General features: G+C 40.7%; 2 protein-coding genes across 3 annotated transcripts in view; one reads left to right on the top strand and one right to left on the bottom strand.

Annotated features, from left to right (window-relative positions):
* Nucleotides 1–17843, bottom strand: part of LOC136437362 (rho guanine nucleotide exchange factor 17-like) — a 26869-nt gene extending 9026 nt beyond the window's left edge. The window contains exons 1-9 of one of the 2 annotated variants that reach the window (XM_066431926.1): nucleotides 14192–17843; nucleotides 7271–7348; nucleotides 3790–3972; nucleotides 3434–3550; nucleotides 2941–3033; nucleotides 1247–1423; nucleotides 839–889; nucleotides 489–604; nucleotides 53–138 (exon numbers count right to left, since the gene is read on the bottom strand). In XM_066431926.1, the coding sequence (XP_066288023.1) occupies nucleotides 53–138; nucleotides 489–604; nucleotides 839–889; nucleotides 1247–1423; nucleotides 2941–3033; nucleotides 3434–3550; nucleotides 3790–3972; nucleotides 7271–7348; nucleotides 14192–17479 (4189 nt within the window). In that variant the 5' untranslated portion in view covers nucleotides 17480–17843. The remainder of the gene's footprint in view (nucleotides 1–52; nucleotides 139–488; nucleotides 605–838; nucleotides 890–1246; nucleotides 1424–2940; nucleotides 3034–3433; nucleotides 3551–3789; nucleotides 3973–7270; nucleotides 7349–14191) is intronic. The other variant, XM_066431925.1, reaches the window with a different exon arrangement.
* A 4310-nt stretch (nucleotides 17844–22153) lies between these two features.
* The window catches only part of LOC136437427 (activating signal cointegrator 1 complex subunit 3-like), a 50128-nt gene continuing 47514 nt past the window's right edge, over nucleotides 22154–24767 (top strand). The window contains exons 1-2 of the mRNA XM_066432038.1: nucleotides 22154–22306; nucleotides 23101–23270. Of these exons, the coding sequence (XP_066288135.1) occupies nucleotides 23140–23270 (131 nt within the window). The 5' untranslated portion in view covers nucleotides 22154–22306; nucleotides 23101–23139. The remainder of the gene's footprint in view (nucleotides 22307–23100; nucleotides 23271–24767) is intronic.

Raw genomic sequence — 24767 nt, forward strand, 5'->3', positions numbered from 1 at the left:
AAGCCCTTGCATATCCTTAAGGGTTAAATGCAAACAGAACATACGACATTACCTTTGATGACCTCTATTTGGTCCAAGGATAGTTTCCACAGAACCTTATACTTGCTGGCAGCGTCAATGTTACTGCTCATGGAAAACCTGGGCAGAAATATATCATAGGATCAAAAATACAGAAATTATAATTTCCAACACAGCATTGTAATGCTTTTTAGCATGAAAAATTATCAACAAAACAGTGATTTTTGAGATTGGCATTGGCATTGGCACACCAAATTTAAAGGTTGAATGCTTTGCAGTTCAAAATATTACTTGCATAAAAAATGAAGCTTCAGTAAATTGTTACGGAAAACAAAATGACTTCAGTTCTAATACATTTTTAAGTTTTGAATATGCATATTTCTAGGCTGCTTTAATAAATACAGCTGATTGAAATACTGTAATATTTTTACTGTAGGGCAATGTCTTTGGTAGACAGCTCTCTTACTTACAGGTTCATAGAGCTCCTCCTCAGAGACCCAGTCCTCCTCTTGTAGGTCGTACAGATGAGCAGGTCGGAGAAAAGGAACAGACTCCTCTCCTTCTTGGAACCTGGCTGACCTTTTTGCTGTGACATATAACAAAAGTAACAATTATTGTAGTCCAATATCTATGACTGAAACGATGCCACGACAGAAGAATAACATCCATCAAACTTTCTGGTTGTTATGTTCCTTTTGCTTCCATCCATTTCCTTGTTTCAAACAAAGAGTAGTGCTTTTGTCACGTAATCAGTATGCAGTCTGATTGATCTTCAAATAATCAACAGAACATATTGAATATGAAAAAATTAAAGGCTTACCATTTCATATATTATATCTTGGTGGATGAATCTCCGATGGGTTGCAACAAGCTGAAATGATGAACAAGTCACATTGCAGTTGTTGTCTTTGACATACATTGGTAGAGGAGTTTGTATTATAACAATGAGAGTAGATGTTAACTTATCAAAGGCACTATGACATCCAAGTTTCCTACTTTAGAATCTGCTGTGGAAAAGCATTTTTTGCTTTCTGTGGTCACTAGACATTCAGAGTGGGAAAATCTATAGACATACAAATGTCATTTTCAAGCCTTTTGACATTCCATGCAGCGTATTCGAAGCTTCCCGAAATTACCAGAGCCCCCACAACTGATACTACACTATGACACTACGACTTTCTAATAAAAAGAAAGCTCTGCTGTAACAGAACATGTAAGAAGCACCCACCTCCCCCACCCCCTCGATGAGCGCCTCCAGCTCCCGGAGCAGCTGCATGTGTCTCTCCATCTCCTCCACCTCTTGCTCCCCACGGTTCATCCTCTCCGCCAGCGTACGGATCTCCTCCTGCGCCAGCCGCAGGCTGCTGTAGTCGGGGTGGTCCTCGGGGGTGTGCTTCAGCAGGTCCTGAAAGGATAAATTATCTTGTCATTTCAACCTATGACATAGTGCCATTTCAGTGTATGACGTAGTGTCATTTCAATGTTTGACGCAGTTACTTTTCAATGTATGGCGTACTGTCATTTCAATGTATGATGTAGTGTCATTTCAATGTATGGCGTAGTGTCATTTCAATGTTTGAAACAGTTTCTTTTCAAGCTATGATGTAGTGTCATTACAATGTTTGATGTACATGTTGTAGTGTCATCTCAATGTATGATGTAGAAAACCCTGTTACAAACTCAACTGTCAAACACAACTATTCTGAAGAAGAAAAACTAAGGTGCGACATGTCTTGCAGCACATAGACAACATTAGCATTTTTTCCTGATGAGTATTTTCTGTATCAGTTGATCATGAGCATGTGCAATCAGGTTGGTATGAATTTTGGCCATCTCTATACCCTTTCACAGGAATGAATACTATCCTGAAATTTCATGCCAATAATTCCCTACAGCCTTCCAGTTTTGAATGTATAGGCTTCAAAGAGATGCTATAGAGAACAGTGCAAATTTTGTTGCCTGTCATTTTAGTTTGCGACAATGTTCATGTAGCAACACAGATGACCTTTCAGGTGGTGGGATGTCTCTTTATGTAGAGATTATAAATTTTAGGACACTATCACTGTTACAACGTACAAGTACAAATAGTCTTTAGGATTCTTATAAAGGTTAACTGTACAAATCTCACCTGTATCAACATGACATGTCAGAAACAGTTATCAAGAAATCCTTACCTGCTAAAATTCACACCTGTGTAAAATACTACATTCACAATCTAAATCAATTTTGCACAAAGGAAGTTAGAGGAATTAAGGCCAGTGTACTGTGTTATGTTTGTTGAGGGAGACAGGATAAGCATGTAGTAACTGTTAGCTTACCCAAACATTTGGTATTCCTAGGGGAAGACCTGAAGGGGAACATTCATTAGCAACTACGGTGGGTGGACCTACAAATGTGTCTACTGCACAGGGAGTTGGAAGGGTTATACAAGTCTCAGGACAAGTTAGGTGGTGAGTTGGAGGGTTAAGGCACGAACTTGGGAAACAAAATAATCTTGTTAATAGTACAGAAATGTGGGCAACTACACCTGAACACTAGACCCATTTTTTTTCTGGCTGCAATATTCCAGTTTAACTACCTGCACTTTTTTCATGGAGTGCTAGGTGTCACTAATGTACCTGGCTGTACAATTATCTCGGACCACAGACTCAAATGCAGAACTGTTACTGTTCCATAAACTGTAACAAGCATCAATACTTATATCTTAGGAAAGAAAATTAAGTGCTGTTTTTTTTCCAGATTTCAAATTTCACCTCACCTTATGATAACAAATCAACAGTTAAAACATTACCCCTCCCTCAAATCACTGCTTTGTATTTGTTTGTAAAATGCCTTCCTGGTAGATCTATTCTTCTTTTTTTTCAACAAGCTGTATTGGTTGTAAGTTTGACACTGAGGTAGTGGTTTGTTGGAGTCCTGTACCTTTATAAGCAGCTCGTAGCGAGGGATCCTCTGCACAGGTTTGATCATCAGGTCAGCCAAGCCCTGCTTCTCCTTGTTCTCACGAACACATTGCTGGAACAGATTCAATGATTTACTTTTAATCTTCACACTTAAGAGTTAGAACAATAGAGAACTTTGTCACTGCAAAAAGAGATTTGCTATTAACAAGATGTGCAATACGCAGTTTGGGGGCATAGTATCTGCACAACTTATTCAAAAGGAAAAGGAGGACAAATTTATATTGGCAACAGAAATTCCGTTATCATATTCAAGACTTAGTAGTCCTTCCTCCTTCGTCTAATCTACATAGAATTACACTATTTGGTCTTTTTTCCCAAAAAGTCTCTTAAACAAAGATTCACTGCACAAAGTAATAGCACAACATTATCAACTCCATATGACATTTTCAATACATTTGCTTTGAATTGTTCTCAAGCTAAAGAAAGGCTCAAACTTTGCTACTAAATCTCACCTCTAAGAACTTGCTGAAGACAGGTTTGGCCTGCTCGGCCATCCGTACGGCTGCCTTTGCTGTCAAGAAGTTGTTGATGTACGCCCTGTACGACTCCACCAACAAGTCTTTGGTGAACTGAACATAAGTACAAACTCAAAATATCAGTCTCACATGATATTAGAAAGGACTGATGACGTTTGTAGATAGACAAGCTTTAATAGATTACTTGAAGTCAAATTCACAGTGACTCCACAAGTTACATGTAGCTATAGTCTACTGTGTTTAATTAGGAAGAATCTGGGCCTCCCACTCAATTCTTTCAGTATTTTGGCATCCAGCCATGTATTTTGTAATTAGCAGGAAATGACGCATACCGTGTTAACGATGATGTCTCCTATCTTCTGCCTGGGGTGCCATGAGCCTGTGCGGTTGGTGATCTGCTCCAGGAAGTGCTGATGGTGCTCCAGGATCTCCGGAATCTGGTAGAAGATCTTGTCCACCAGCTCCGACTCGCAGATTCCCGCATTTTCCGGCCTCTTCAGCGGCTTCAGGTACCCCTGCAATTTTCAAGAACAACATTGTCATTAACAGATCTGGAAGTGAGTAAGGACTTTGAAGAGATTTCCTTAAAAATTCTTGAGTGGAGAGTAACTCATAATGGAAGCTCATCTGTGTTGGTAGTAATCATAATACAATGCTAAACTTTCTTCCAACACTAAGGTATACACAGGATCAACTGTCGCCTTGTTCAGGATCAATAATGACCAATCACTTGTGGATACGTGATGCCAGCAATTGGTCAAACATGCCAGAGAGTAACTTGTTATGACATGGCTTCCTCTAGATGTTCAGATGCGTCCCCCTCCCCCAGAGAGAAGGTGAAGGTAAGATTTACGTGTGGTATGTACATGTCATCACTCGCAGAAGCTTGTGGTCCATACATGTCATCACGTCCCACATAGCTTCCCAGTAAAAACGTCATTTCAAATAAAGTGCTTGCAAAACGGCATCGTTGGCAATTTTCTGCACATGAACTTCCTAGCCAATTAAATCAATTTTTTGCTTTTCTTCAGTAATTCTACCGTTCCTGTCTCCTTATAGATTTCTCCCCTCCTGGGTGGGTCACAAATGCCATGGAACAGAGAGAGTGATGACAAATTGTTTCCGAACTACAACAAAGTGTGCTATTGAAAAGCGGGACCAAGTAGCTTTTCTGTGAGGCCAATATGTATTAACCAGTTGATGTCATAATCAAACATCTCTTGTTGTCCAAATTGTAATAATGCATGTCTAAAACCAAAAGGTAACATTTAATACTTGTAGGAAACCATACTTGGTTGACCTTTTCTGACCATAACACATGTATATGATAAGAAAGAAATACTGATCTTTGGTCCAGTGTTACTGCATCTAGATCTACTACAGACATCATAATTTTTTTCCATAATCTAGTTACTTGAATTAGTAAGAATTAATGTCAGCAACTGTGAATCAATCTTATTTGTAGGACTTCATTTTACTAAAACAATGTGGTTGCTTTGCTGAGCTCATTTGCGTCCACATTTCTGTTTACTAGCTAAGGATTAATTCTAGCTTCTTATGACAAAAATGCTGACTTTGCCAAAACAACAGTTTCTAATTCTACAGTAAATCATGAGCGATAGTCAACACTTTTGCATGCCAGACTTTTACCCATTCGTTTATAATTGTTGCTATATTTCTGGCTGGATGCCCTGGGAGCATGTGTACACTGAAGGTTGGAATGTAGGTTCTGTTATAGCATCTAATTGGGGGCAATCTGTGACATGTTTACTTTTAACTCCTGAAGTGCAAATGACAGCATGGACAGGTGTACAACTGAGTTGAGTGCACAATTCATCAATTCTGACATATGACAAAAATGCTAATTTCCACATCTGTATACAACCACACAGATCTTTAAAATACAAAATAATGTGCTTTTTGAACCTCTTCGAAAACTAGAGCCAGAAAACTACTTTTTCTAGCTACATATAAGAAAAAAGAAATCAAAGATCCCATACCTCTAAGAAATATTTTAAGGGGTTTTTGTGAATTTCTTGTTTGATTCATTACTGTTTGAATCGCTAATTCTGTCCATGCCTTCCCGAGGGACCTGGGAAGGCAAGACCCTGCCCAAGCCTGTGGCGCCAACTCTTGACGCAGGCCAAAACTGCCTTCCAATACTGCAAATCTCCAGTAACACCATTTTTCACTTCGCATCCTGCCACTCTGCAATACGTCAATAACTACGAACACGCATCAGGACAAACAAACACACAAACCAAAAGCAATCCTTTGTTCTACAGACTGAGGTAATCAAAACATATCTAAAGCTAAGCTTTTGAGATTTGTGTCACCGATAAGACAATGAATATTACAATGGCACCAAAAAAATAATTTTCAAAAATGTCTACAATATATTGATCAGTCACATTATGTAGCATAACACAAAACGTGTTCCCAACATGAGATGATCTTTTTTGCTGTTTGTGGAGAGTTTGGGGGAACAACGTTGTTAAAATAGTTGGACTGCTGACGTACTTTAGGTGGCACTGTTCCCGCCGAAAACTACAGGCTGGCAGGCAAGAATGTACTCTGTCCTCATAAAACTTGCTGATAAGCACTTTACTTTCTACCTTAAGTAACCAACCCAACTTCTCACTTAATTAAAGATAAAAATCACAGTTCTAATCCAAAAACAAGAAAAATTTATCATAAGGTTGGTTCCGTGCTCAAATATTTTCCCTGACTTAAGAATCTACAAATGTTTTTCTCAAAAGACTCCTTGTAAATTGGAGCAGGTTTCTTATCTGTCAATGACCTTTCACTGTCTTGGTTTTATCAACTAGTAGGTACTTAGGGGCAGTACCACAATTCTGAGGGGGTGTGAACTAAATTCTACATCCTATGTCCCCCGCAAATGCGAATTGTTGGTATGACCCTTTAGCACTTGTAGTCGTTGTTTATTGTCAATGATTGTTGTTGTTGTTGCCAATATTATTGTATCCAGCTAGAATGATTGTCTTATTCAGTTATTGTTTGTGACTTGGTATGATCTTGAAATTAATGTGCTTATGTTTTTGTGATACAAAACTATCTTCAAAAATCTTGTTTACCCCAAAACATGTCTTCTAATCCTGTACCTGTAAGATAATGTCTGGTTGCATAACGTGAGGTTACATAACAAACAACACAAGACTTGCCTGCAGCAATCTGTGTCTACAACAGAAGGCAGGGTGCCAAAGAAATAAATTACACCTCTCTGTATCTTACATTCTACCCCCTTGCATCTTACAGTTACATAAGACATAAGTAAGATCTCCTTCAGTTTATGTTGATGAGCTGATAAACACTTGAGACAGCCCCACACCTATCACAGGTGACCCAGATTATGACTTTAGGTAAACAATTTGCCTTAAGATTGAAAAGGAAGGCCCCTAACAGTCTAACAGTCCGGATTGTATTTTTTACAACTGACAGCTAACTTGTTTGTACTGTGAGTGTCAAAGTCAATCTTTACACTTGACTTGATAGAAAACATGGGTAAAGAACTGCTGTTCCAAGTATACAGCACGACAAGCAGGGCTCTGTCCAGCTCTAAATTTGTTGTGCGCTTTGAAGTTGCAAAGGTCCATGTAGAGCACAGAAGTCTTAAGATTCTAGGGGGGTCCAGGAAAGAAATTCTGAAAAAATTCTTAACCGAGCAAAATGCTATTTCCTTCATTTTAAAAGTCAAAATTCAAACAGCTTTATTCTAATTTTGTGGAAGAGTTGTAGTGATTGAAATTCTTATCTGTCCCAAATAGCAAAATTCAGAGCCAAGTCTTTTCTTACCTCGATCAATGCTTGTAGGCCGTCTACATACGAACGTTCAGTCTCCAGCAGATTCTGCGCCACATGCTTTCTCATGTCCTGAAATAAGAGCGAATGAAATTGAGCATGAAAATGAGTGCACCAACAAATTTTCACAAAGGGTTGACACTGGTGTGTATGCAGTCAGGTACAATAGCTTGTCATTCCCATCAACAAGTGATTTCAAAACAGAAAATAGACCAGCGCTGTAATGCATTACATAACTACTAATTGCTGGGTACAATAATAATAATACTGTACATTAAAAAAGACAAAATATGAAAGCCTAGTAAGCCACTAACATAGATTTGATAGATTGACAAAACAACAAAAGAACAGTTATCACCAGTCTCAGAGTAAAATTCATCTTTCCGTAAGCAAAAATCATCATGCTACATGTAGGGGTCTTGGCCTTGTGAATTTTGAGTGCATGCTTTTAAGTAGGCATTTTGGCAACCTGTTAGGAACATATTCCACAAAGGCAAGAACCACTTCTGTCAACATCACTGCTCTAAATTGGTGCAGGTTTACAGACAATTCAGCAAGAAGCAGTCTTCATACCGTATATTCTCAAATAAGGGTGTACAGAGTTAGATTGTACTTGTTAACGTGCTTTAACGAACAGTATCAAAGGACCAAATGTGCACTTATTGGCAATTAATCAAGTTTCAAGTTACTTAAAACTGATCATTCATTACAAAAAATATAGCATTTCTGGAACAGCTATGCAGATAAATCATTTGACATAAGTTGCATTTGAACTACTGAAGGATACAGTTGTTACCAAAGTCACTTTTCTGGTGGCTGGGCTCACTAAGTAAGTGCTGCAAGTGGTGTAAATAGTGAAAACTTAATACCAATGGGAAATTAATTGGTTGGGCCTCATAGTTGTGTTGCTTTATAAACATTTGAGGAGCTTGAATGGTCCTTTGATGTTCTAAATAACTCCACTATTCTGGTTTTCTCATTGAAGGAAGCATCTAGGGAACAGGCCAAGATACATAGTGTTTACCCTCACTTGACAATGATGTAAATTTGTTTAACATTGTCTGCCATGCTGCTTGATGGTTTAACTTAAAGTTCAAACCTGGAAGTTACCAGGCAAGTTCAAATTTGCATGTCATTATGCAAATGCGGATTTATAGGTCTCACTTATGGTTTTACAGGTATAAGAACCAATTATGTATGGTGGCTGTGATCTCTTGTGGAGACACCAGGTGACACCCTATAGATTATATTTCTTATTTCCAACATTATATTTGTGCACATGTTAAGATGCTTAACTAGCTAGCAAATGGTTCATTTCTTGTGTTGTCATTTCTCAACTTTGGCTGTACTGTTATGTCAAACTTTATCTTTGAACATGTAATTTTAATCCTGATCCTGAAAGCATTTCTTGGGGAGTGTCATGGCAAAGCTGACTAGAGATAGTGAACAGGAAAGTTTATCAGCGTTCAATTATAGCTTGGCTATCTTGAAATGAAAGAAAACTTGAAAAAGCGACATGTATGTTTTTATAAGTCAAGAAAGGAAACTTTTTCAATCATTCTTAGCACTTGTTGAAAGGGTACGTATACAGTTTCTGCGATCACTATCACTGTGATTATGTAACTAAGAAAAAGCATTACATAACAGTATCAGGGCATGATCCTTCATCCAGACGCTGCAGTACATGTATCAACATGCACTTTGAAAGGGAGCTGCTAGGGGCCTAAAACTGTCACCAGAAGAAGAACGCTTTGATTTGGCAAATGAGTGCTGCAAATCAGTTTTAAATATTGTATCTAAAAATCATGAATATCAAACTCTTGATATACTTTTAACTTTATCAAATAAATCAATTAATCCAGAAATACTGGATAAAACACAATCCTGTCCCATGTTTCAAACTTTTGTACACTACATAATTTCACTTTTCAGAAAGTTCATTTTGTTCCAAACATACAAGGCCTTTACTTTGAAAGTCAAAGGTCATAACAGTATTTTTCAACATTAGGTTGAAGTTTTCATAAGAAGCAATCATCTACATCCGACTATGTGTATAAATGTGTACATTTTTGTCATTGCTTGCATAGTTCCCATAATTCAGTGTGTGTTAGTGTAACTGTAAGCACAACAGTATTCCATGGGGGCTGTTCGTCCTTGTCAGTAAAAGTAGACTGAGCTCTCTGTTTGGATTGGCAATGGATTAAAATTCTAGAGATAGTAGCTACTTGTAGTTACTTGTAACATTTGGAACATATGCACATATGGGATAGCTCTCACTACATTTTACAGGTTGGGGAGTTGAGTGTAAGACTGTGAGAGTGAAGCCAAACCAATTTATCTCCCTCGCGTAAATCGTTCATGGACATTTTAAACTTCAAGTAAAAGTTTATGTCAACATGAAAACAAGACAGAAGGCTAGGAGGAAAACATGTGTATGAATATGTGTGTGTGTATAACTGTATATGTATGTGTATTTGTAAGTGTATGCGTATGTGTATTTGTAAGTGTATATGTATGTGTATGCGTATTGTGTATGTGTATGTGTACATGTATGTCTATGTGTATCACTATATCATGTGTATGTGTATTTGTAAGCGTATTTGTATATGTGTATCACTAGTATATGTGTATGTGTATGTGTATATGTACCCTCAGATCCTATTTTCATTTTGATTTTTTTAATAACCCATTGACTGTTCAGCATTACTCTATTCAAACCTGAGATTTTTTACCTCATCACATCAGTTTTCACCACATTTTCACACAAGTTTTTGTTTGGGATCTCATTTCTCAAGTTTCAAGTATTAACTGAATTTTAAAATGTCATCCAGGCTTGCTTTTTGGTTGATTTACATTGGGATAGGCCATCTAATTCCAAACAATCCTCTGGTGACCTGGATAGATTATTGTCATGACAGGGCACAGGTTGAACCCATAGTAGTACACATGTAGGGTCACATGTACTTACACATGTTCAAACCAGCTATTAGTTGGTCCTCTTAAGGAGCCACCTTTCCACTAGATGCCAAGTGCTGAATGACCAAAATTGGATTTGTATGACCCTTGATTTCATAATTAGAAGATGATGCAAAATGCAAAAGTATGATTTAAAAGTCAACACACAAAACATTAAAAAATTTGTCCTTTGAAATTCATTGAGCAATCAGTTAAATCTTTGGTCACTCCGCAGTAACTTAATGGTCACAGCCTCTAGTAGAAAAGGGGGTGTTAACGAGCGATTTTGCAAAATGGCTTTAACAATGTTCTGGGTCACTTGCTTGTGTATTGCACATACTACAAGAGTGCTTCATTTCAGGACATCCTATCCTTCCACAGTACGGCACATAGGACAGGATACAGGGTCCACCAACTAACCGTAATGGGAAAGGATCCAACCCTCGTTCTGCCCATATATACAGCAGTACTGGACAGGGTCCAAATGTTGTTTCTTTTAGATTTCTCTGGCATGCCTTCCTGATGGCATGATTTAAACCACTAAATCTCTTGACAACTTTTTTTGAGTGACCAATGCAAGCTGACCTTTAGAAAGGAGGGGCCTTAACTGCTTTCTTACACAAATTACAAATGTCAATAGTATTTTTGTAGTTCATAATGAGATATGAATGGTTCATTCATAGCAATACACTCATCTCTTTCAATCACCTGGTCTTGAAATGATACTTCAGAACTGAAGCGTATCATGTTGCGCAACAACTTTTTGTTCCTCTAGTCATTCAAAATTCAACTGGTTTGAGTTCAACACACTTGAGAGGGTAAATATGAAACATCTGTGAGGGTATAAGTAGTTGGATTAATATAATACAAAGTATCATTCAGTACTACCTTTTAAGAGTGTTTCCACAGTTAGATTCCCAAGGTGAAGACCAAAGTGGGGTCAAGGTTTAATTTCCCAGGGTCATGCGAGATCTATTAGAACTATTTTGAGTGACTGACATTAAGAGGTTAGAGTTAAAGTAACGTGATACAACATTTCCTGATGCCTTTTGACTTTGAAATTGGTACATCAAGAACAAATGCTATGACTTGACAAGTGAGTCATGACTTAACTCAAGGGCGGTATACCAAATGTTTCATGGATTTTGTTCGGTAGTTTTGTAATTAATCTAATTATTATCATAAATCTGAGTGCCTACATAGAGCTGAGAGTCTTATTGTACTCTACCAAGAGTCTATCACCTTTGGCTTGAAATCAGTTAAGCAGTAGATGTGAATGTACTAAGATGAAACAGGGATTAAAAGAGTACCATTAAGCCCTGGACTGATAGCACAGAATAACACAATTCCCAGTACCAGCTGGTCTTAAGCCTAAAATCACCCTCTTATGCCAAGAAAACAAATTAAGATACTTATATACTTACAAAAGATAGATGAGATGTTATTAATTCTTGATATCTTTTGGCATTTTGGCCATGACAGAATCAAGATTCTTTTGAGTCAAAGATTACTACAACAGACTGCTATCCATAAATTGATGGTAATAGACCAATGTTTATAGACCAACGCTGAGACATTGTTGAAAATTTTATTGTGATTGTTACCTGAACCAGCAAAGTACTATTGATCATAAAATATTTGCATTGATTTTTTTTTGTATTCATATTTTTTACCTTTTTTGCAGAGACCTCTTACCGCAAATTTGTGTTTTTTGGTGCAGAATTGTTTCAAACCTGAACTTAAAACATTGTGAAAACATAATTTTCCCTCCTACCACGAAATAAAACCACTGCCAAAGTTAATGCATTTCTCCAGTATGCAGAAAAAGGTATTTTGGGGCCCAGTATATCCCATGACAATTGAAGTATCAGCCCAAGGCTGGACCAGTAGGTTATCACTGAGTCAGCCCTATCACTGCCTAGGGTACAAGTCATATCAGTCAGGTAAAACAACATGTGCTCAACACATGTACATCTTATATAGAAAAGGCTTGTCTTACAAAAAAAACTGTTTGTGCAAATGCAGGTGTTCAAATTGAGCTTCCAACATAACCTAATTAGTTATTGCCTGGCTTTAATATCTTAGTTGTTTCATTCTCTTGTGTAGTTTAGTACACAAGTAGTTATCCCTGGTGAGTTGAACCACAATGTAAAGTTCATGGTTGGTGGGAGAGTAGCAAGTTTGGGTAATCCCCAGGGAGTAAAGTGCAGGGTAAAGGTAGGTGAGGTCAGACTGGGCTGTTGACACCTGCCACCATTTGACAGGCCCTGATGAAAAGATAACCACATGTTATTGTGGCCTGGGAACTCATGCATATGAGGCCAAGAGTACAAGTATGCTTATGTCAAACGTAATTGGGTGAAACTTCGCCAGATCATTGACTTTCAAAGGCCATGTCCACAGTCCCCTTTGCTACTACATTGTATGAAAAAGAACATTTCAATTTTGATGTGTCAGTAAACAACTTTCTTCACTGATGGTCAGTTTTACATGTTTGATAAATTTCTAAACAAAAATTGACAAAGTTTGACAATGAACAAATAAAAGTTTTTCATTGTTTTCCAATTTTTTAATAATTTTGCAAAAAATTTTGAAACTAGATAAAACAAATCTTGCATAGCCTCAACTCATATTTTATGATTTATGATAAGTGATTTAGTACATGAAGTACATGAATGAGATCTAGAAAATGTCTTTTCAAAGTCACTACCATTTTTGAATGAAAATTTCTATTGTCTGAAAGTGATCAATAAAAAGAATTTATTCCATACATCATAACATGTACAATGTACATATATCTACATGTACGGCATGATGTACCTTTATAACACTCTGTAATATGATATTTTGTAATGATTACAATTGTAAAACTACAATCAAGCCATTTGCAAGAGGCAATGTACTTCTATTGTGAATAATGACACTAGCCTATTAAGAGTCTGTCCGTAACTATGCCACGCGCCAGACCAAATTTGGTAATACTTTTCCGCCAAACAGTATACAAGCCCACATTTCAAATGGAGTTTGACAATCTGTTTTAGTGCACACTGATATTATCCAACTGGGTTCCAAAGTACACAAATGTACTCCTAATCTACCAATGGGCACACGGCCAGATTTAGTGATCCAGAGGTTTACTTGAAATCAATATTAGAAATCAATTATCTAAAGCTCATTTTGCTACCTACAAAAGTAAGGAATTTGAGATGATCTGGTGAAGCTACTCATGTTAATATAAGAGGACACAAATGGCTTTTGTTTTTGTAATGCTGCCACTCAGCAAACTGAGACCATAGACCTCAGGCTTTCCATAGATATACGAATATACCCAATTTTGCAATCAAAAGTCCAGGTGTATTCTCAACAGAACAGTTTGAGCATTTTGTACCCTACTCCTAAACAAGTGAAATCATTAAGTATATACAACACAGGAAAGCCCCACACTCTATAATTGAAAGGGGTGGAAAACACAGCGGAATGAGTAAACAAGCTTTCAGTGCTCTTGAGTTGTGTTTAGGTAACCTGGCCCACAGGTTAGTTGGCCGCAATGCAAACAGCTGTCACTCCATGGGTCACTTGTACTTGCAGGTGACTGCAGAGAATTTGATATCTTACAGATTTTCACAAGTTTCTAAAAACAAAATTCAAAGAATGGCTGGTTTGTCATACTTGAAACCTTTGACGTACATTTTGGTTTGTACTAAGTTGCATGTGGTGAGTGACACATTAAGTTTTGAGGGATGGATATCATGTAATAACCTGTCATTCTGCATTGTACATAACATAGATCTTATCATAAGAAATCCTTCACATACATTACGGACATGCAAACATCTATATAAAAGTACTGCTGTGCCCATCTGGATAATACATGCACTACATGCAGGTTTAATACTAAGAGGCAGCTAAGAGCCGATCAACTGAATGTGTCAGAAGAATGTAAACTTTGTATCAACTTACATGCTCCTTGGGAGACGTTGGGCTTGTTGGGGTTTCTTCGCTTGGAACAGGCAGCTCTTTTTCTGGCGAGGGCGTAACCACGCCTGCGTCCTTCGTTGTAATGCTCAGCTCGCTCGTGCTTGTTTTCTTGCTACCAGTTCTCCTTAGTTGCACCGGCGTTTCCTTTTTCGGACTTGCAATAACCTCAGTATGAGGCGTTTCGATCTTGGGATTGTTAACTGGGGATGCAGCATCGCTAGTACTGCTCTTTTTCTGTCGTTTCGGAAGATCAGAACTTTGAACTCCTATGGACACTGACTTCGTATCCACCTTTTCTACAACAACAGCCTCGACTTCTGGTTCTTCCTCCTCATCTCCATCCTCCTCGGTGCACACCTGAATCCCAATACTCACTGTGGCCTTTCCACTTGGCGACACAACGTGTTCTACTTCGCCATTTCCGTGGCCATTCCGTCCATTTTCCCCGCGACTTCTCTTCGCCTTCCTACGCATCATCTGCGGAGACATTTCCACAGTGGCATCTCTCACAGCTTCGAGCGGAGCATTTATCACTTGTACTCTCTCCTCTTCTGTTAGCAATCTGTTCATTCTTTGTTCTTCAAAACTGTACGCTCCTCTCACAGACACGACTCTTTCCTCTTTGTCTTTGCTTAGCACTGGTTCACTATTGGATGTTGCTAAATGCTCACTTTCGTTCATCGTGTCTACTAAACCTGTTAACTCATTATTCTTCGCAGGGCTTGGGTCGCTGAGCGACTTTTTCTTGTTCTTGCCATTCTTTTCCTCTGCTTTGTCCAACGCTCCAGGTTCGTTTATAATGCTACTGATAACGTTGTAAGAATCGTCGGGTTCACTCCACGAAGCTTGGTCGCTGCAAGCAGATATGTCGCTTTCTACGCTAGTCGCTCTGTCCACAATATTCGAGCCGGCAACAGCCGGTTGATGTGAGCTAAGTGATCCCAGTAAGTTGCTATCCATGACAAAATTATCTTCTGTGTATGCATGTTTTCTGTTTGGTGTTGGGTCACTCAACGATCTGTTTTCACCGTTTGATTCAGAACTGCTACCGCTTCCGTCCGAGCCATTTGCTGCCGAGCCTTTACGTTGTCTACGCCTCACCCCTGGTAGACTACCTCCGGCACCGTCATCGTTTTTACTACCTACATCCCCTGAATGTGCGCTCAAAGCTTCTGTTTGTGTTGTGGCACTGTCCGTTACACAAACAACAGTGCCTGATGTTTGGCTTTGCAACAAGGGGACACTCTCACTCTCTGGACTTTTACTAGTCTTAGCTTCCCGTTTGATAGCGTCCCAGCTTTGAAAGAGCTGCGTCATGGTCGGCGGGGAAATTGTCATGTCTGCTTCTGTCACTATTCCTTCGTCCTGAATGTCACTTTTTGCTGTTCCCGTATCAATAGTATCAATAGTTGTACTTTTTGTGGTTGGGAGATAAGTTGTCACTTCTACAGCTACAGTGGGAGGGTCCATGTGTTGTTTGGTTGGTGAGTCCTGCCAAGTGCCCATGTTTGTCCTACCACTAGAGACAGACGTGCTAGATGCCAACGACTCCATACTCCCTTGTATGCTTTCACTCTGGAATGGCTTTGTCAACTGGTTTATTTTGTCTCCCATTTTCAGCCAGGATAAGTCGTGACTCGAACTACTCGAATTAGAGCCGTGTTCTTGGGACGTTTCTCGCGTCTCCTTAGTTTTGCCGTAATCTCGAGGGAGAGTAGCCGAGAGGGAATGTGGCCCTTGCATTGGCGAATACGATAGGGTCTGACTCTCCAGCCCTAGCTGGTAGTCAAAGTCTTTTGAACCGTCCAAACTTGAGCGACGGCTGCTACAGCGCGAGCTAGCCGGGCTGCTCAGTTCACTGAAGGAAGAAAGCGTCACTTTGGAATGTTTAAGCATCCTGACTGGAAGATGTGGAAATGCCTTCTTGGGCGAAAGTGAAACCCCATAAGCAGGGCGTGCACTACTAGTACTACTGTACACGTAGGGGGAAAGATACTGTTGTTGTGGCCGCTCGACTTGTGGATATCTCTCCCTAGGAGAGACTGAGGGATGAGGTATGGGGGTAGATCTTGACACAGGAAGTGATCTGGAGTACTGTGGCTCCATTGTTGACATCAGTTGGCCCCTTGTTTGCATGTTTGCTTGAATGTCCATCGGCGGAGTGTAGCTCCTTGTCTGTGCCTGCAGATGTTCCCCAACAAGGCCCCCGACCCTGCTATCGTAACCGTACGGGCTAGCGGGGTAACCGTACTTCTGATGTTCAGGCTGCTGCGCCATGGAAAATGCCGCCATGTCTGCGATGCCCCCCCTCCTACCTGGTCGATAGCCCTGCTGTTGCATGACATTGGTAGGCGCTCCTGTGCCTGGCATGGGAGGGTACTGCCTAACTTCTTCATGATAAGTCGTGCTTGGCTGTGAACTTGGTGGGGGGAAAAGCCCTGGGGCAACTGAGGTGACTTGCGGCATGGAGGGAGGGGGGTGCTCCAGTTTGTAGTGGGCTTCAGCAATGTCGGCGTAACTGACTGGAGTTCTCTGAGGGATGCCCCCTTGACCCTGAGTTTGGTAGGGGGAGGGGGGCTCCACTTGGTGGTACAGGACTCTGTTGTCGTGAGAAGTGGTGGTTATGTAGGGGTGGGGAGGGCTAGGCTGGTGTGTGTAGGGTATAGACGTTCTACCGTGCATGTACACACCTTGCAGACGTCCCTGTTCCTCCTCCTCCATCCACTCTCGTCTCTGGGACAGGGGGACGCTCGCTGGTGGGTTGGTCTGCGTGGGATAATACACAAGGCGTAGTTCAGGATCCAGAGGGTCTAAGCCGGCGGCCTGACCTTGAGAATGAGCCTCAAGTCCAGCTGCCGCCTCCCAGATCTGCTGCTGCAGTCTCTCGACTTCCTCTCGCTGCCGATTCCGCTCCTGAACGTAGCGTACCTCGGCGCCAAGACGGCCTCTCCCCCCGCCGACGACATTGTGAAGTTGCTCGCCATTATTTGAAGTGCCTCCCTGCGGGGAGAACCCCCCAGAGTCCGGCCGTCGCGGCGGCTCCATCGGCATCCCCCTACTCCCCTGGGGCAAGATAACGGGACCGGGCGAGGCAGCAGACGGCGGCGTCTCCTCCAGATTCACCGTCTTCTCCGTGAGAAGGGCGTAGACGTCACTTGAGGAGCGATGAGGCTTGGCAGCGAAAGCTGCTCTACGTTTGCTTACATTTCGACCGCCATCTTGAAAATACACAGACCCTGCCTCCGCCTCTCTGTCTTCCTGATCTGCCATTTTTTCCAGCGCTGTCCTTTCCAAGTTTGCACGACACTTTTTTTCAGAACATCCTCCCTTCTTCCAAAGCTTCTTGGGTTACTGACTGACTAGACATGTCAACAACCAGCCCCACCGCGGCCCAAACAGCAGGACTGCTGTCTCTCCCCCGGCTGCGCGTTTGCGTGCGGCTCAGGGCATGTGTACTTCACGACGTCATCCACTAAAGTAAACACACAGGACCTCAGGACCGCTAGGAATGATGTTGTACAGACAGTTGGCCCAAACCGTCCCAAATCTCGTCCGAAAACAGCTCCATTTGGCCAAGCTGAGGGAAAATGTCACTTTTCTCAGGGAAATGTGAGTTGACTACTTGCGGCGTGTGGCGCTGCGTGACGTCATCAACCCAAGTGTGAAGTGAACTGTCCTAATGAGAGAAATGTTGGTTCAGATCAGGAAGGGTTGAAAGACAAACCCCTGCTTGCTGGATTCAACGCTTCTAGGGCCTTCTAAAGTAGCTTCAGCGAGAATAGAGCATTTCTTTAGCGGTTTCTTTTGCTTGTGGGCAGTTGACTGATTAAAGAACCCAACACACTTATCGGGGGGGGGGGTGTTCTTTGGACACTAGAAATACAAGCTCACGCCTTTTCTACCATCACTCAATTACCAATGACACAAAAGATAAGTTTTTCACGGCCATATAACACCGTGACGTGCCATACGCAGGAGCAGTGCTTTGAACAGTCAGACTAAAGGATGTCAAACAGACAAGCTATTGTTCTACTGTTTAAAAAAACCCTCAGCATTGTGACTTTATTCCGACTTCCCGATAGGTACTAACAATAGAGGTATGGTTTCAGGTGGTCAACAAAGATATCTGATACTTTTCCGTCTCACGCGCAAAACAAATTTTATTATTGTCCAGTGGAGTAAAATTCCCAAGGCTTTGTTTCTGACAGTCGTGTCCATCGAGTACATGTATTATTAAACGGTCCAATGAGAGTGTCCTTGCTTAATTGCAAAAGGTAAACAATAATCATGAAATTTATAAAAGGGAACCAATCTAAGGCGATCACTACACCGAACAGCAATTTTGAACAGTACGGACGATAACGTTACAACGATGTGGAAAGAGCAGACTAATTTGAAATGAAATTTTAAGTAATTTAACATCGTAACTTGAGGACAGTCATGGCAACTTATGGGCGATCAAAGAACGAGGGTCCACAGACACCGTCCCAGTCAGACTCAGAGATACAATGAAGATGACAATGGTCAGAGGTAGTTCAGTGTTGGGAGGGGTGTTGTAAACTTGGGTGGTTAAGATAAATGATACACCACTTTTCCTCTGTGGTCGTGTTTTGGGCAAAACAGTTTCTTTCTCCTCAGCGGACTTCTTTTAAAGTGGAAGACACAGATCTTGGACCATCCCTAATCGCGATGGGGAAAGAAAATATAGAACTTCCCCGTACGCAATTTATTATCTACCGATGTGAATCATTGGTCTACATTTGGCTCTGTCATATCACAAAATCAGCGTTAACAATTTGTTTATGATTGTTTGTTTTAATTGTGATATTTGTTTTCTGCACGCTATTAGAGTTTTGTGTCAAAAACTTTATGATCATGCTACCCAACATTCAAGAATTTTGAAAGCTTCCCTGTCGCACTGCCGATTTATTTGGAATATTTGCACGAGAAGAATTTCTAACGCTGTCACGGCGGCGAATTCCACCTTCAAATCCGGGCGCACAAACTGAGATGTAGACTGGCTTCTGGAACTCTGGAGGGTAACTTGTGTAATTGGGCAGCACAGTCATAGGCGGTAGACATCCCCACCCCACCCCCGGCTAAATCTAACTTCGTAAGTTTATAGGGATCAAACGAGCTCAAATTGAATTCCAGTCGAGCCACCGCCGGGCGCACAACGCCAAGTTCTTCATTATGACAAGGAAGTGACTCCGATCCGAATAGTAGTTTGCCGCCGGTTGAGCTTCAAGAAGAACATTTCTTTAGAGAATAATTGGGTCTTCGGTATTTTCTTACGCTTCGACGGGATCCGTTTGAAGAGATGTTAGGCGTAGTTTCAGCTTCACGATTCAACAATCTGGGGCGAGTTAGCCCGCGCCAGGACTACCAGTCAGTGGAAAAGTTCAACCCAAATTTATTACCCCCATCCCGGTCCTCTGGTTTGATGGTTGAATTTACAGCCGTAACAAATAGACTTAGGGACAATGTACTCTCCAAGCTGAGGCTCGGCCAGCCCGGCCTGGCTTGTTTTAACGTCTTTTAGGCGTTTTATCGGACTTTCTATTTTTTCCAATTTTCTTTGGCTTGGCGACATAAAGAAAACGGGACAAAGCAGAAAGCCGGACAAAACGCCTAATAAAAAAAGTAATATACGTCAAAACAAGCCTGGTTGCAATAAAAACGCCTTTTGCCAGTTGGAAACAGTCTTTGCAACCGTTAGATCTGCCAGTGACCGCTGGCTCAATGCTTTTCGCTTGCTAACCACGGGGTTTAGCGAGTGAAAAGAAAGGCATTGAGCCAGCGGTCACTACAGAGGATGGTACTCAGGCTAGTACAGTTCTGGAAATCCTGTACATCTAAAAGATCCTACAATACTGGATAAAAGTCCTCACAGGGGAAGCGCAAGCCTCCGTTGCAGACTCCGGATCCGTCTGCGTGTGTGTGTTTGTGTCTGTGCCTGTCAGTGCTTGTGTCTGCAAGGACATTATGTAGGATATATAAGATGTCCTTGGTGTCTACCTGAGTACCTGTGTCCATAAAAGTTTCACGTCATTGTCTCGAACGTGATGTTTCTAACTATTAAAGGAGAAGAGATGCTGCTTCAGTACTACAGCGATTTAGCCCTTATAACGTTGTTAACAAAGCATTACTAACATTGTAACAAGAATCAGCCGAAGTCTGCATGGATTGAGCTGATTTTGGTAGTCCTATTCACTACAGAAGCCCTATAGCTAACCTTGAAGTGGCTTTCGGGTTTTGTTACGTGATTCGAAAGGGTGTTTTGTGCAGCTATTAAAGGTGCCCTAAGCGATTTCAGGGGGTAAAACTTGAAATATTCTGGGAAAAACAATTCTGTTTTGTGAGGTTGAAATTGACATTTGCTTCCCCATATTAGCACATCTGCATCATTAATATTATTTCAGACTTTGGGCTAGCACAGAAGCAAGCCACAAAAGGAGTATCTTATTTATTGGGTTCCCCCAAAAATCAGCCCAGAATCTAGCCGTAACTGTTTTCTGTCGACAATTTTCGGTAAGTTCCGGCAGCGTGACGTCACAATGTCCAACTCAGGCAATTTAAGGCCTGTGACAATTTCTGTCGAACATGAATTTCGAACCGCTCAGTGACCGCAGGTAACCTGGCGAGGCCAAGACGTTTTCAGAATGGCCAAATCGGGTACAATGTAACGTTATATTGCAAAAACAGGAATTTACTAAATATTTGGCATACTAACTACTTTGGGCGGGACTTATGAATAATAACAGTACAGGTATTGATCAAATATCTATCAAATATTGACATAGGTAGAGGCTATTAACAAAAAGGGACCCCCGTGGAAGCTGCAAAATGGTACCGGCCGAACATGTTCGAACGTTCGAACGGCCCCCCGGGGTGTGGTATGGCGCGAAAACGGCGGGGAATTTACACATCAGCTTAAATCCCCGTAGTATGTCAGCTTTAAATGCTATTTCCCCGGTCAAAATCACATGATTCCTAGAAAAACCTATGAATCTGTTAGTATTATACCTTGCTGAAAAATATCATCCAAGGCTATTTGACCTTAGAATTATCATATTTTAGCAAGAGCAATTTTTGAGGGAAAATTAGAAAAAAAATCACTGTTTTTAATGTTTTGGCCCCGAATAAAACACGATATCGTCAAATTAGACAAAATAGCCTTGGACAGATTAATTTCAATACTTATTATCTCCTATGTCGTAAAAAATCAAGATTAAAGTCACTGCCCCCGCCGGAGAATTCACAGATCAATGAACAGCAGTATTTATTTACCAAAATCTTTGTTTTTAACCCAAAAATATATGAGATTGAAAATTTTCTTGTTTTGATATTCTAAATATTTGTTATTTCCATCATCTGGCCAATTTTTTTTGAAAATAGATAGATACATCAAAAGTTACGTGCAAATAACTGCTAACCTAGCCAACCCCCGGGTGTCACAGGCCTTAAATGGGCTGAGAAGGACATTGAGCCATGACCACGTGATTATTTCTTCGGATGCGTTCGGGACTTATCGGTCAGAATCGTGCATGTTCGGAAGATTTGAAATGATGGCTGGCCTCCAAGTGCTCAGATTTTCAATGAGTTCCCACCACACAACGACATCACATTTTTGCTCCATGATGGTCGATATGTGATGGTATAGTGTTATCTAAACTTACTATGGATAGAAATCAGAAAAAAAAAATGATTTTGAATATATGACTTTCAGTGCCCTAATATTGATTAGGTTGCCTTTAAAGAAATCACCACAATATCAAATATATCACAAACAATCATGGCTGAGTTTTTCGTTGTATCAACGAGGTTAGAAATCATTTCAAACCTTGGTTATTATCAAAAGTCGTCAATCTACAACCTCCTGTCCAGACATCAAACGATCCGCCCCTCTTGTTTCAGCGCCTGTGTTCTCGAACCCAGACCAGTGTGTGCAAATCTTGGGAACGAGAGTGAGATTGCGTGAACTTAGGAAACCTCGGAGCAGCAGCTGGCGGTGAATGAAGAAACTGGATTATATAAAGTTTCTAACTCATTAACTCCGGCAAGCACATAATTAGGCTCTGCAGCCTAAGACGTCGGGTGAGTAGGCTGTCATGGCGTTATCATTGAGGGTTTCTAACTGGGAATGATTCTGAAAAATGAAATGATTTCGCAGTTTCGGTAAGGGGGAGGGGGGCGTGCAGACGAATGAATAAATTTGTCATATTTTATGCAACAAGCAACGTAGTGCGCTAGCGGTGGCATAATCATAATGTCTCCTTTTGGTTAGTGTTTCAGTCTCTAGACTTGACCTGCCAGAAACGTTACTACCAACTCTTTAATCTGTACTTTTAAACTAGTATGCAATTTTTACCAGTGAAAAGTTTCATAATATTTTCGAGAGTTCAAAGGCCCGAGTTCAAAAAGGGCCAGGGTGAACAGTCGACTACAAAAGATCGAGGCCGATGGGAGTTGACTATCTAAACAAAACTAGAACAGAAAATTTGTTTACAACAATAAAGATCTGTGTATGTGTGTGTCTGTCTGTCTGTCTGGTTGGTTGTGTGTGTGTCTGCCTGTGTCAGTGTCTATGTGTGTCTCTGTGTCCATTTGTGTATGTGTACTAGTATCTGTGTCTGTGTGTGTGCATGTGTGTGTAACGAAAAATTATGTTACAGACCCTTTATTCGAAATAAATTATGGTATTACAGATAATTTCTGTAAAAACCCAAAGGGGTGAGTATGCCACTCGCGGGATTTGAACCCGCGCCGATCCGCATGGCTTGGGAATCCAACGCACTAACCACTAGGCTGAAAGGTCCGGACCCTTTAGATTGGTCAGTTAGGGGGGGTTGATCCCCACTGTTACGTAACTTTACACGTATCTGTTTCAGATTGTCTGAGCTAGCAGCTGTAAGAACCAACCAGTCACCATGGTGCAGCTTCCCCGCCTGACCAGCGCTCTCCGGGCCTTCTCTGGTGTCTCCAGCGGCAGCCAGGCCAACGGGACCAACACGATATCGCTACAGGAGAAGCGCCAGCTACAGTCGGCTAGGCTGTCCAAGTTAGTCATGATTTTAGGAATTGATGTTATCATAATGGGAAAGTATGAACAGGGTAAAATTTGACATGGCTAGAAACATTTCTGTTTTCTGTGATACCATGTATGTATGTGATTCATAATATTGTCGCATTGTGTGGCGTAATAGTTAGAATGTTTGATCGAGAATCTACAGGCTCCGGGTTCAAACCCCTGACATGTCTTGATGTTATGCCCTTGGGAAATACACTTTACACCTATTTCCTCACTCAACTTGGGTGAAAATGAGTAGCTAGCTTTGGTTAGGGATGTCCCTCAGATCGTACGTTAAATGGAGGTCCACGCCTGAAGCACTTTAAAGTACCCCCATACTTATCAAAAGTGTGAGTGGATCAAGCCTCACACTGTGTATACCTTATGTACTGTGCTTGGAGCCCTCAGCCTAATGAGGTTTAGCTCATGATAAATGTAACTAGAGTTCCACGACCTCACATCTTCGCCAAATAATATGAATTGTACCTACAGATGCAAGTACCTAATTCCCGCCATTTACCAATATGGCATTACATAGCCGTTTTTCTAATAAAAATGATTAAATTCAAGTCTTTATTTGCTTAAATAATATCTATCAATGTTCCCCTCTTTCTCAGTGGCTTGATTTGCCACAGGTCTGAAAGTCCTCTCATGGATACGCAATAAAACTGGATGGATTTTCGAAACGTAGTGAAGTAGCATCTAATTGTTTAACTTGGCTTGGCTATATCAATTATCAGATTCAGCTATTTTAAAATACCCAACATGAATATAAAAAGTCCTGTCATTTACCAGCATAGTGTTATTATCTTAGTATTATCTCAGCAATAATTCAAAAGAGATCATTTGAATAATTGATATTTCGATTATAATCGATGATTACTAGCCTCTCTTTCTCAGTGAAGGATGACACAGTTTTCAAAGGTGATTTGTTTTTATTTGTTTTGTCGGCTGTAGATAAGTACAGCCAGGGCTACTAAAGGCTAAGGTTATTACAAAGGGTTAGCCCTGGTAACAATATGCAGACCTTGATACAAGCTTTCACAAAGACTAGAATACGACTAAAATGCATATAAACGGGCAAAAACATAGAACTCAGCGCATTTTAAAACATTCATTAATCATGCAAATTAGGTCCTGTTTGACATAATTACCATGTTACGTCAATCATATGATCCACTTTTAAATCTTCATACCAAACATAACGGATACATTTTAGTCCTGTTCTTTCAATTGCCCAGCTAGTAAGCTAGCTGTTGACCTAGATTCAGGACGCCAGCTGTTGACCTAGATTCTGGACGCCAGGTGTGTACTAACACATGCCGCGTACTATGGTGCGTCAGTCCTATATATGCCAATTATTACGTAAAGTAGGCCATGATCTGCATAATGAGCATATCATTATGCTGATCATCACCTAAGGAACATATATACCAAATACAAGAATAATCCATCAACCCCTGCTTGAGTTATCCTCCTAAAAAATTA

The sequence above is a fragment of the Branchiostoma lanceolatum genome, chromosome 6 (genome assembly GCF_035083965.1).
Source record: "Branchiostoma lanceolatum isolate klBraLanc5 chromosome 6, klBraLanc5.hap2, whole genome shotgun sequence".
Lineage (NCBI taxonomy): Eukaryota > Metazoa > Chordata > Leptocardii > Amphioxiformes > Branchiostomatidae > Branchiostoma > Branchiostoma lanceolatum.